Source organism: Oncorhynchus mykiss, chromosome 27, assembly GCF_013265735.2.
Source record: "Oncorhynchus mykiss isolate Arlee chromosome 27, USDA_OmykA_1.1, whole genome shotgun sequence".
Lineage (NCBI taxonomy): Eukaryota > Metazoa > Chordata > Actinopteri > Salmoniformes > Salmonidae > Oncorhynchus > Oncorhynchus mykiss.
In genome coordinates, this window is record NC_048591.1 from 18,198,799 (window position 1) to 18,211,035 (window position 12,237).

Here is a 12,237-nt window from a genome sequence, read left to right on the forward strand (position 1 = left end):
GAACACTGAGTGATTAAAGGGGCTGTCTTGAATGTTTTGCAACTCAAAATAAAGTATCTGTTTTAAAGAACTGTGATCCAACGATATCATAATTGCAGTCTATATCAATCAGCGACTTATCATAAATTATGGTAGGTCTATTTACATAAAGTGTGCTGAGGATTTTTGTATGTGTTCAGGCCAAGCAGCTGTTCACTGGCATTCTTTTTTGCAGTGCCCCCTTATCTGAATCAACGTCTTAAAAAACAAAAAAACATTAGCCTATTTTGTAGGCTAATGAAAACTTTCCGAAACAGAAATGCCAAATATTTAGTTAATTTCATCCAAATTCATCCAAAAGCAGTTGGATTCTTACCATGAAAGAAAAGAGGCAAGGCCCCCCTGGAGAGGTGAAAACCAATGACTGTATGAAAACGGAATTATCTGCCATTTTGGACCAGGGCCAGGTTTGATTGATTGATTACCAATCTTTTTCTGTTACTGTACCACCACCAGAATTTCACTCACAATACCCAGACATTGTAAAACAAAAATGGAGTACCAAATCTGCCATAATAAGAAATAAATAAATGCACACAAAAATACATGAATAAATAAATCCGTACATAAATCAATCAGCAGGAAAACACCAAAATACTAACCCAAATGCATTCATTTATCTATTATCTATTTATTGATTTATTTCTGTATTTCTTTGTCCAATATAATAATGAGTGTGTATCAATCAAACATCTGTGGATGGTATCTAACACTGGGCAAAAACTGGTTGAATCAATTTTGTTTCCACGTTAAATCAATGTGGAAAACTGATTGGATTTGCAAAAAGTCATCAACGTAAGGGAATTATGTTTTTTTTTTTACTCTTAACCTAATTCCAATGACATGGTGACATTTTTTGAAGGATTTTATTTTGAATTCACTTTAGTTGACAACTCAACCAAATGTAAATCAAAACTAGATGTTGAAATGACACAGTGGGATTGATTGATACATTTCACGGTGTTGCTTGATTGCTTTTTCCTGGCTCTGATGGTCCGAAAGTAAAGAATCAAACTACACACACTTGAGATATTTAAAACTGGTAAAAAGCTACAGTAGCCCAATTCTTCTGGCAAGTAGATCAGGCGAGCAGTAGCTAGAGACTTGGTAGTGCTGGCTAATGCTGCTGAAAACGACACCTCTACAGATTACCTGCTTTTCCGTGTGGAGGTGTAACGGAGTTAAGAACATAACGTCACTCCACAGCTAGCTTGAAATGTCGCTAAAGGGGCTATCCAATTAGTATCTTTTGCATAGCGCAATCGGTTAGCACATTGTCAAGCAGGCCCTGGTTCAAGTCCAGTCAGTGGCAAGTTCAGGGAGCTAGCACACTGACCCGGTTTATAGAGGCATGCATCAAAAACTTGAGTCAGCTAGCTGGTACAACAGAAACAGAAGTGAACCCGTTAGTTCTTAACAATTTGGATGAAGTTGCCTGATGACTTCGCCAGAGTTGAAGTGATAACAGAGAGTCCTGGTGCAGTACACTATAGACGATTGCCGTCTGGGCCACTATAATCACGCCGTTGTTCAACTGGTCGTTCAGTACATTACCGTTTCTGTTTAATTAAATGTTAAACACCGTTCTGACGTACTGAACCAACCCCAGGCAAATGCAACAGAGCACTGTGCCGTGACATTAATTAACTTATGGTGTGTTAGATACCACCAATATATTTTTGCCTTCCAATTTGGAGGAAGAAATACATAAATAAATGAAGAAATAATATAAATGAATGAAAGTGGGATTCATTATTTAAATAATTATGTATCTATGTGTGCATTCATTCATCCATTTATATGTGCATTTATTATTTATGCATTTATAATGATGGCATGTTTGGTCCTCCATAAAAAACACATTTAGCATGATAATGTATAATGTTATTTACAAAACTGTTGTAATGTAGACAATTATACATTGGTTGTTCATATTTTGCTAGCACATGGGAGACCCCAGCAAATGCTCTGTGGTAATTGGCTACTGTCACCTCTTTCGTGACGACTATGTTTTTATCCAATCTGATTGGTTTGTGGGACTTGCTTACACGGCGGGAACTTCTAGCTAGCTAGTCAGGTATGTTTACAGTTAGCTAACAAGCGGTGTATATCAAATTTGTAGCTACAAAGGTAAATTAACACCATTCAAACATGAATTTCATTGATATTGTAAATAGCTAGATCGTTTATGCTTGCTGAAAGTTGTGGTAGATGGAGGCTATACAAGCTAGCAAGGACAGCTAGCTAGTTACCTGGTACTTCAAATCACACATAAAAGTGAAAGCGGTTAACGTTAGTTAGCTTAAGCTTACTTTAAGAAGCAAGCAGTCTGTTTCCAGTAGCAAACGTTACATTTTAGCGCTTGATGTTAGTTTTGCTGTGTGCGTTATGACACATTGCTTGCTAGCTCGATAAGCTACCGTAACTAGATGCAGAGACGTATATTTCGCAAAAAGCAAATAACTAGATCTAGCTAGTTAACTAGTCAGAGCCATATTGTGAGGGGGATGTGACCAATTGATGTGAATGATATTGTCAGTTGCAGCAACATGTAACGTTACTGGCTTCAAGCTTGTTTTGATTTTTTTTTTCAGATAGTATATCAGTTGGACAAGGCAGTCACCATGGCTGCTCCCCCAGTGGAGTACACCATAGGAGGGGTGAAGATACAGTTCCCTTGCAAAGCCTACCCCTCGCAGCTGGCCATGATGAACTCTGTAAGTGTGTAAGCATCACACACTTTTAACCATGGGTGATTTTCAAAAGTATTTTCTTGATTCCTCCTCCTCTCTCCTTGCCTTCTCCTTAAAAGTTCAGAGGCAAGCAAGGAGACTGGAGGATAAGATCTGAGGAGCAGACAACTTTTGAGATTCACCCCATATCCCATAGATACTGTATGCAGTTAGCCTACTCTGTGTTATCAGTCTGTTATTGAGTGTGTGACTGACTAACCCCTGTTGTTGTGTGTGATTGTCTCCCCAGATAGTGCGAGGGCTGAATCATGGACAGCACTGTCTATTGGAGAGCCCTACAGGGAGTGGCAAGAGCCTAGCCCTGCTCTGCTCTGCCCTGGCCTGGCAGCAGGCACAATATGGTAAGGGTGCTGTTTAGACAACTTCTTATGAGTTTTGATTCTTGGCTTATTTGCATTCACAAGCAATACTTTATTTTAAATTTCTGGTCCACATAAAGCATTACTGCATGTAGTGTATATTCAAGTGTAGCATATTCTGCAGCTGCATACTAGAATTCATCGTCTCTGAGGTTAACTGTGATGATGATTCCAGTATGTATGTCCTGTGTGTGTCCAGGTAAGCTTGAACAGGACGGTAGCAGTCCTACAGAGGGTAAGAAGCCAGCTGTCACCACCCCCTGTCAGTGTGCCTGTCATAGCAAACCCGCCAGTGTCCCAGACAACAGGCCCAAAGCACTAGCCACTGTGGTGGTGGACCTCACAGGCTCACCGGAGGTAGTGATGGCACAGAGATCATCTTCTCCCACAGACCCAGGTAATCTTAGTTGAGAAATAGTAATAGTGAGATTCCTAACCACTTAGCCATCCACTATGTTGGTCAGTGTTAGAGGTCGACCGATTAATCGGAATGGCCGATTTCAAGTTTTCATAACAATCGGTAATTGGCATTTTTGGACACCGATTATGGCCGATTACATTGCACTCCATGAGGAGATGCGTGGCAGGCTGACTACCTGTTATGCAAGTGCAGCAAGGAGCCAAGGTAAGGTGCTAGCTAGCATTCAACTTATCTTATGAAAAACAATCAATCTTAACGTAATCACCAGTTAACTACACATGGTTGATGATATTACTAGTTTATGTAGCTTGTCCTGCGTTGCATATAATCAATGCGGTGCCTGTTAATTTATCATTGAATCATAGCCTACTTCACCAAAAAAGCACTGTTGTTGCACCAATGTGTACTTGACCATAAATATCAATGACTTTCTTAAAATATATACACAAGTATATATTTTTAAACCTGCATATTTAGTTAATATTGCCTGCTAACATGAATTTCATTTTAACTAGGGAAATTGTCACTTCTCGTTCTGTGCAAGCAGAGTCAAGGTATATGCAGCAGTTTGGGCCACCTGGCTCGTTGCGAACTGTGTGAAGACCATTTCTTCCTAACAAAGACCGTAATTAATTTGCCAGAATTGTACATAATTATGACATAACATTGAAGGTTGTGCAATGTAACAGCAATATTTAGACTTAGGGATGCCACCCGTTAGATAAATTACCGAACGGTTCCGTATTTCACTGAAAGAATAAACGTTTTGTTTTCGAAATGATAGTTTCCGGATTTGACCATATTAATGACCTAAGGCTCGTATTTCTGTGTGTTATTATATTATAATTAAGTCTATGATTTGATAGAGCAGCCTGACTGAGTGGTGGTAGGCAGCAGCAGGCTCGTAAGCATTCATTCAAACAGCACTTTCCTGCATTTGCCAGCAGCTCTTCGCTGTGCTTCAAGCATTGCGCTGTTTATGACTTCAAGCCTATCAGCTCCCAAGATTAGACTGGCAATACTAAAGTACCAATAAGAACATCCAATAGTCAAAAGGTATATGAAATACAAATGGTATAGAGAGAAATAGTCCTATAATTCCTATAATAACTACAACCTAAAACTTCTTAACTGGGAATATTGAAGACTCATGTTAAAAGGAACCACCAGCTTTCATATGTTCTGAGCAAGGAACTTAAACGTTAGCTTTTTTAATGGCACATATTGCACTTTTACTTTCTTCTCCAATACTTTGTTTTTGCATTATTTAAGCCAAATTGAACAGGTTCATTATTTATTTGAGACTAAATAGATTTTATTGATGTATTATATTAAGTTATTCAGTATTGGGATGCCCAGGGGGTGAATATTTCCATTCTAACCCAGCACTAATAAAACGTGTGATTCAACAAATGAAGGGCTTGGTGATTATTTTATTAGTTGAATATAGTGTATTCATGCTGAGTTCGAACAGAAATGTGCACCCCGTTGGGATCCCCTCAGGAATGGATTGAGAAAAGAAATCTGTACTGCAGTGTAAGTCATACTCCCAATCCCCTAGCTCAGCTCAGTTTGTACATTTTTAAATTCAATACAAATGTTGATACCTTTGTCTCAGTCTGTTCAGTGCCCCCTCCACCAGAGGAGTACAAGCCCAAGTCTCTAGCCTCTCATCTGTCTGACAAGCTCCAGACCTCCCTCACCTCCGAGGATGATGACTTCCAGCCTGATAGGAAACGCATCCGCACCCCTGCCATGGAGCAGAAGGTAGGACACCTTTATAGAATTTAATGTATTTTTATGGGTAGCCATATTAACAATAAGTTTAACCTTTCTGATTTGTCCCTGTTTCAAGTTCCAGGGTATACAAAATCTGCATGTCTGCTGATTTTCAGTTCTTTGCTGCCTTGAATGGCTAAAGAAGTATTTGACATCTCAGGAACTACTTAAACAAGATATAAATATCTTATCTATGCAGGCCTGTGCTGATAATGACACAATAATAACATAAACCCTTACTCTCTGTTTCCCTCAGGGTCGTAAGAGGAGGTGCTTGGAGCCGGGAGTGGTGTTTATAGATGATGAGCCAGAAGGAGAGCGGCCAGTGCCTGGAGCACAGACCTGGACTGTGGAGCTGAGTACCCAGGCACAGACTATAGACCTGCCACTTGATAGAAACTGCTGTGTGAGTACATCTACTGTACCTTAACTAAGGATATGTTGCCAGTTGCCTGTGAGTGCTGATCTAAATTGATGGACCTTCCCCCTGAGGCGCACTATGTGAGTACTTATATTCTAAACTAAGGATATGTTGCTTTTTAATGCTGACCTAGGATCAGCTCAACTGATGGTAGGGCTGTGAAATATTTTGTGTATACCGGTACAGATCCACATACCAATATGGATTTTTACCGTCTACAAATATATTTTGATACAGTGCTAAATTTAATGAACGTTTTACAAATTGGACTACTTTCCCAGGCAGTTGTGACCTAGTTCTGACCTTTCTTGATTTCCTATTTTTTTGTCATTTTGTATTGTTTAATATTTTACTGCGTTGTTAGGAGTAAGTAAGATAAGTATTTCGCTGCACCTGCTATGACATCTGGTAAACTGTGTATGTGACCAATAAACTTTGATTTGATTTAGTTTGGTTGAGTATAAAACCATCAGAATGTAGAAAGTCCATTCAAATCACTTAGAATTAATTTGTTTCCATCATAGGCTCATGCACTACTCATAAAACATATTTAGAACTGTTTTATTATTCAAAAACATAAAATACAGTCACATACCGCCATACTGTTAAACAAATAGGAAAATATTGTGATATGATAATTATTTGGCCATATCGCCCAGCCCTAACTGATGGACCTGCCCCCTGAGGCACACTATTGTGTGAGTACATCTATTTTTAACTAAGGATATGTTGCTTTTTAATGCTGATCTAGGATCAGCTCAACTGACTACCACTTTAATGCCAACCATTAGAATCCGTGAAGATAAATATTTTACTGTTGCTACCAATTTTGTACCGCTAAGTACTACATTGTGTCCACTGGGTGGCAGCATATCCTATTTAATTTGTGGCTGTGCTCCATTTGGCATTGTTCTCACATTTCTTGTGTGCCAAGTGAATGTGTCATGTAATATAGCTTGTGTTTAGGCTGCAGGAGGAGAAGGGGGTAAAAAAGAAATGAAGAGAGGTGGAAGGTGGAGAAAGGCTGGGTAGCCATTCAGGGGGCCCCACAACCTCACACCTGTGCCAGTTGCAGACCAGGGTGCATCCCAAATGGGGCCCTATTGCATACACAGTCCACTACTTTTGACTAGAGCCCAATGGGCCCTGTTAAAAAGTAATGCACTATATAGGGAATAGCGTGCCATTTGGAATTCACTTCAGAGCAGAGGGGTGATGGCTAGTTTGTGTCATGTCTCCTAAGGTATTTGATCAGGATGGCACTGCAGTCATCTTTTTGAGACTTAGTCAGCCCACCCCTGTGTGTGTTTATGTGCACCCCAACTCCCACTGGAATGCATTCCGAACCTTGAAGGCTGAGGACTGAGGAGCAAATTGGCGTCCAGCGAGCGGCGCCAGAGAGCCAGCCTGTCCCCGCCAACCCTCCACCACCATCACCTGGCCCCCCGGAGTGTGAGATTCCTGTCTCTCAAGTGTCAGCTGTGCAATGCTAAAACTCAAAGGCACACAGGGCTGGAATCGGCTAGGTCTACGTGGCCAGAAGTATACTGAGTGACTGAGAACCACACCAACACCTACATCCAGGGCATGGTTTTGACTGTCTGACTGTTTTGACTCCCTGACAATAAGGATGACTCTAGTACTGTTTGAAACATACCAAGTGATATCTTTGAGGGGTTTTCTTATGAACACTGTAGGGAGATGCCACAAGCAAGGTAATAGGGTGACATTTGGGAGGCAGCTTCTGTGAGTTAAGGGGATAAAGAACCCTGAGCTGACATGATGAATAAACAGAGGGGCCTCTAGGGTCCCCTAGTAGGATCAGGTTACAGCAGGGCCAGATCATTGGAACAGACTAGTCGGCTTTGCGGCTCCGTTACTCGCCTGGGCAACAGAGCCTGATCACCTTACCTCCTGCTGCTGCCACGTTAAATAGGCCCCTCTGCATGTCCCTCCTCCTACGGCGAGATCATGGCAAATAATGACTTATTCATCGACAGGTGGGAGGATGGGGTCACTGCTGAAAAGAGACCCTTGTCAAGAGGCAGCAGCAGGAAACTGCTGACAAGGGTATCCCTTTACATGCCTGTCCCGATCCAAGGCGCAGACTGACACGGTTTGGGGCTTCGCTGGGCTCATAGGAGCGAGCAGACACCCCCCTGGAATGGAATGTAGATAACTAACTAACGGGGCCTGATGGTGTTGGCTACCCTCTGCAACAGACACACATCGGCTCATTCATTCAACACTGGACAATTCCACCCATCACCGCTGCCTGTTGCCCCATGTGTGATGCTGAGAGTGAGAGTGAATACCTGTTTAATCAAGGGAAAAGTGGCTGAGCTCAGTTAGGGTCCCCTAACACACATTGTAATATTGAATGGTTTGAGAAGGAGCATTAAGGAGGGTTACCTGAACCGCCTGGCCCCTCTAGTCTCAACTGAAGCACCATAGGCTCAGCTAGCTTGATCTGCTGGCAGAGAGGTGTAACACACACCCTGAGCTTTCCTTTATACGGTGAGGGATATAAACCGGTTGGTGCCAGATTGTAAAAGATGGAAGAGAGTGAGGGATTTCTTATTATTTTAAAAGCAAGACTTATGCAGTTACTAAGCTTAAGGTTTATGTTAGTGTCATTGAAAGGGTTGGAGTGTCCCACTTAAAAGAGCTTACCACCTGACTGGTATTGGTTTCAGCAGCGCTGTCGGCTACGTTCACCTGTGTGTCAAGAGAAAGTGACACCACACATCCACTGTGGTTACTGACAGCCAATTAAAAAGCAGCTACACTTTCACATCCCCAACAATGGCCACCTATCAGCCTTCAGTAGTCAGAGAATGTCATCTAACCATGGCTGACAGGCAGTATTATGTGGATACACATTCTTGCTATACTTTCCTATATGTTAACTACTAGAACATATAGAGTTCACCAGTTGTCTGGTATTGGTCATTCACTTTTTTTATAGTGAGCAAAGTAAAATTGAAGAGAACTCTCTTTATCTTGTTCTTTTATCTTCTTTCTCCCCCCATCTCTTCCTTCATGTGTCCACCAGTCCCCCATGGTGTCCTGCTCTCTCTGCCCCTGTGCCTCATCCAAAGGCGGCCAGAATGGAGCCGTGGGGGAGTCTTCAAAGGAGAAGGACAAAGAGGGCAAGAAGAAACAAGTCCCCAAGATCTTCTTTGGCACGCGCACCCACAAACAGATCACTCAGGTCGCCCACGAGATGAAGCGTACGCTCTACTCTTCCGCCCCCATGACCATTCTGTCCAGTAGGGACCACACCTGTGTTCACCCAGAGGTGGTGCCTCATTCCAACCGCAACGAACGCTGCAAGGAACTCCTGGAAGCCAAGAATGTGAGTAGAGTAGAGACACACAGCACATGCAGACCTACACATACATAGACCTAATACACACATAGGGTTGCAACGGGAGGGTATATTTCTAGTAAACTTCTAGAAAATTGGTATCTTTCAAGGATTTTATGTAATCTATCACAAGACACCTGGTGGTCCTTTTTGGTGCTTCAGATCTGTAGAGGAGTCTAATTATATGTGTCCTTATCACATATTAAACATTAGAAATAATTACATCTGATTTTCAAATACAAAATAGAATGACAAATCTGTAAAACATTTTCCTAAATCTAAACCATCAACGTAGTGAGTATCATTGGTGTTTAATATGAGGGTTTCAGCATGATATCCTTTATATATATTTTTACACACTTATGTTTTTGACTATGTCAGTATGTATTTGACTATGTCAGTATGTATTTGACTATGTCAGTATGTATTTGACTATGTCAGTATGTATTTGACTATGTCAGTATGTATTTGACTATGTCAGTATGTATTTGACTATGTCAGTATGTATTTGACTATGTCAGTATGTATTTGACTATGTCAGTATGTATTTGACTATGTCAGTATGTATTTGACTATGTCAGTATGTATTTGACTATGTCAGAATGTATTTGACTACGTCAGAATGTATTTGACTACGTCAGTATGTATTTGACTACGTCAGTATGTATTTGACTACGTCAGTACGTATTTGACTACGTCAGTGTATGTATTTGACTATGTCAGTATGTATTTGACTATGTCAGTATGTATTTGACTATGTCAGTATGTATTTGACTATGTCAGTATGTATTTGACTATGTCAGTATGTATTTGACTATGTCAGTATGTATTTGACTATGTCAGTATGTATTTGACTATGTCAGTATGTATTTGACTATGTCAGTATGTATTTGACTATGTCAGTATGTATTTGACTATGTCAGTATGTATTTGACTATGTCAGTATGTATTTGACTATGTCAGTATGTATTTGACTATGTCAGTATGTATTTGACTATGTCAGTATGTATTTGACTATGTCAGTATGTATTTGACTATGTCAGTATGTATTTGACTATGTCAGTATGTATTTGACTATGTCAGTATGTATTTGACTATGTCAGTATGTATTTGACTATGTCAGTATGTATTTGACTATGTCAGTATGTATTTGACTATGTCAGTATGTATTTGACTATGTCAGTATGTATTTGACTATGTCAGTATGTATTTGTTAATATTTCGGCATCAAACTGGTGGCAGTGGGAAAATAGACAATAGTTGGAAAAGTTGCAGAGTTAATTGAAAATAATGCCATTGTTGATGCTTTTTAAATTAATAAGGCTATTTTCTCTTGAACCAAATGGTCTGGTCTATCTGCTAGAAACTCATGGCCAATATAGACACAAATATAAAAAATGAATACATTTTTTAAGTGATTCAAGTGATTTAAGATTTCCTCTCAATTACTGAAGATACCGGTAATTTTGGTAAACTACAGTTAGCTTTGCAACCCTATACACACTTGTTTTTCGATAAAACCTGGAATTTTAACTGACGACTGTCCAATTGCTGGCCCGCTTCCCCAACCTCTGACTCACCTACCGCCATTCTTTGTAGTAACATGGTGTCCTCCTTAGTGTCACCAATAGGGTCTTGTTGTGTAGAGCCGAGGTCAAGGCCTCTTGCCCTGCTCCACCCTAGGGCTTAGACCCGCTCAGCTCCTAGATAGGCTACATTAGTGTTGCCCTGTTACCTCTCAATGGAGGTGGTTGGGCCTGAATTGGATTCTTTTGGATGGAGATTTACCCCAAAAAAACAACTCCTCCTCAGAAATGGAAACACACACACCTCCAATCCTGAGTTTGAGTGGTGTTTCTAATCCCAGTGACAGACACTTAAAGTGTGAATTTGAGCCGCCTCTGAGCTCTAGAAAGAAAGGCTTCGTAACCCAACCCCACAGTTAAAGGACAGGCAGACAACCCCCATCACCGTCGCCCCGGGTGGCAATTACATAATATCTCCAATCGGTCAGACAGACTCTCTAGCAGGACGATGAGGCTTCAGACAGGTTTTGTGTCTGATGGGAGACTCTTCATAGTCAGTGTTACGGTCCTAACTCCTGTTCTCCTCAAGGTGAGGTGTCTAGTATAATGAGCACCTATTACTCACACATACACTCACAAATGTGAGACTGATCGAATAATAAGCCCCTATTGCGCTGTCACCGGAGGTGTCTACCTGTCCTGTCTTCCTCTGTCTAAAGTCGACACGGTGACAGTGTCACATCCTGATCTGTTACAGAGAGTGGGTGTCCCCGCGACAACCCCAGAGGATAGAATGACCACAGCTCCATTGCACTCATCCTACTTCTACCAGCCCTGTTTATCATCCCTCCAGTCACCTAGGCCCTGTCTAAAGCCAGTCTCTTGTTACTGCACTATACAACCCACCTTCTGGCTTTGACTGAGCTCAATTGGGTTAAGACTCCTCTGTTGTGCTTTCTCTTTTTGTGGAGTCATGAAGTCAAATCGCACCCCTAAGCTGCCATTGCCCCAAGATAACAATTACTTGAGTGGACGCTAATCCTTTCACCTTCGCCACACACACGCACAAACACACACACACACACACTGAACCGTTTGAAACAAAACTGTTTTAAGCTCCGAAGTTTATCCTTGATGTCTGGCAGAAAGTGAGGGCTCACCCACCCCTTTGATAGCTGCTTTTCCATGCCTTTGGCGGTAACGGAGTATAGTCATCACGTGTGTGTCACCGGGGAGCTGCCTGGTTGTGGCATGGTGGTATTTGAGGCGCCTCTGATGACCAGGTAATGGGCCTTCTGACATATACACACTCAATATTGGCTGATACCAACATCAACTCTTCTGGCATTACCAATATCTCAGGGAATTTGTTACAATATTGTTTGGGGCGAGGGTAAATTCCAGCCAACAGACTCATGTACTATGTGTGTAAACCACGATGAAGGTCTTTTGACCAAAGTGTCAGTTCTGAGAGGTCCTCAAGGTCACCAGTGTGCTGAACTAAATCACTTTTCATGTGTGTATTGTCAAGGATGAAAACAACTCCTCCTCTCTCTTTTTCCTACCACA

At 41.3% G+C, this 12,237-nt stretch overlaps 1 protein-coding gene across 6 annotated transcripts in view; it reads left to right on the forward strand.

The window, feature by feature from the left end:
- The first annotated feature begins 1,997 nt into the window (after positions 1-1,997).
- brip1 (BRCA1 interacting protein C-terminal helicase 1) overlaps positions 1,998-12,237 on the forward strand; it is a 42,431-nt gene continuing 32,191 nt past the window's right edge. For 2 of the 6 annotated variants that reach the window (XM_036965144.1, XM_036965139.1), the window contains exons 1-7: positions 2,033-2,169; positions 2,634-2,756; positions 3,022-3,133; positions 3,351-3,548; positions 5,191-5,339; positions 5,608-5,757; positions 8,828-9,130. In XM_036965144.1, the coding sequence (XP_036821039.1) occupies positions 2,664-2,756; positions 3,022-3,133; positions 3,351-3,548; positions 5,191-5,339; positions 5,608-5,757; positions 8,828-9,130 (1,005 nt within the window). In that variant the 5' untranslated portion in view covers positions 2,033-2,169; positions 2,634-2,663. The other 4 variants (XM_036965141.1, XM_036965143.1, XM_036965145.1 and 1 more) reach the window with 4 other exon arrangements.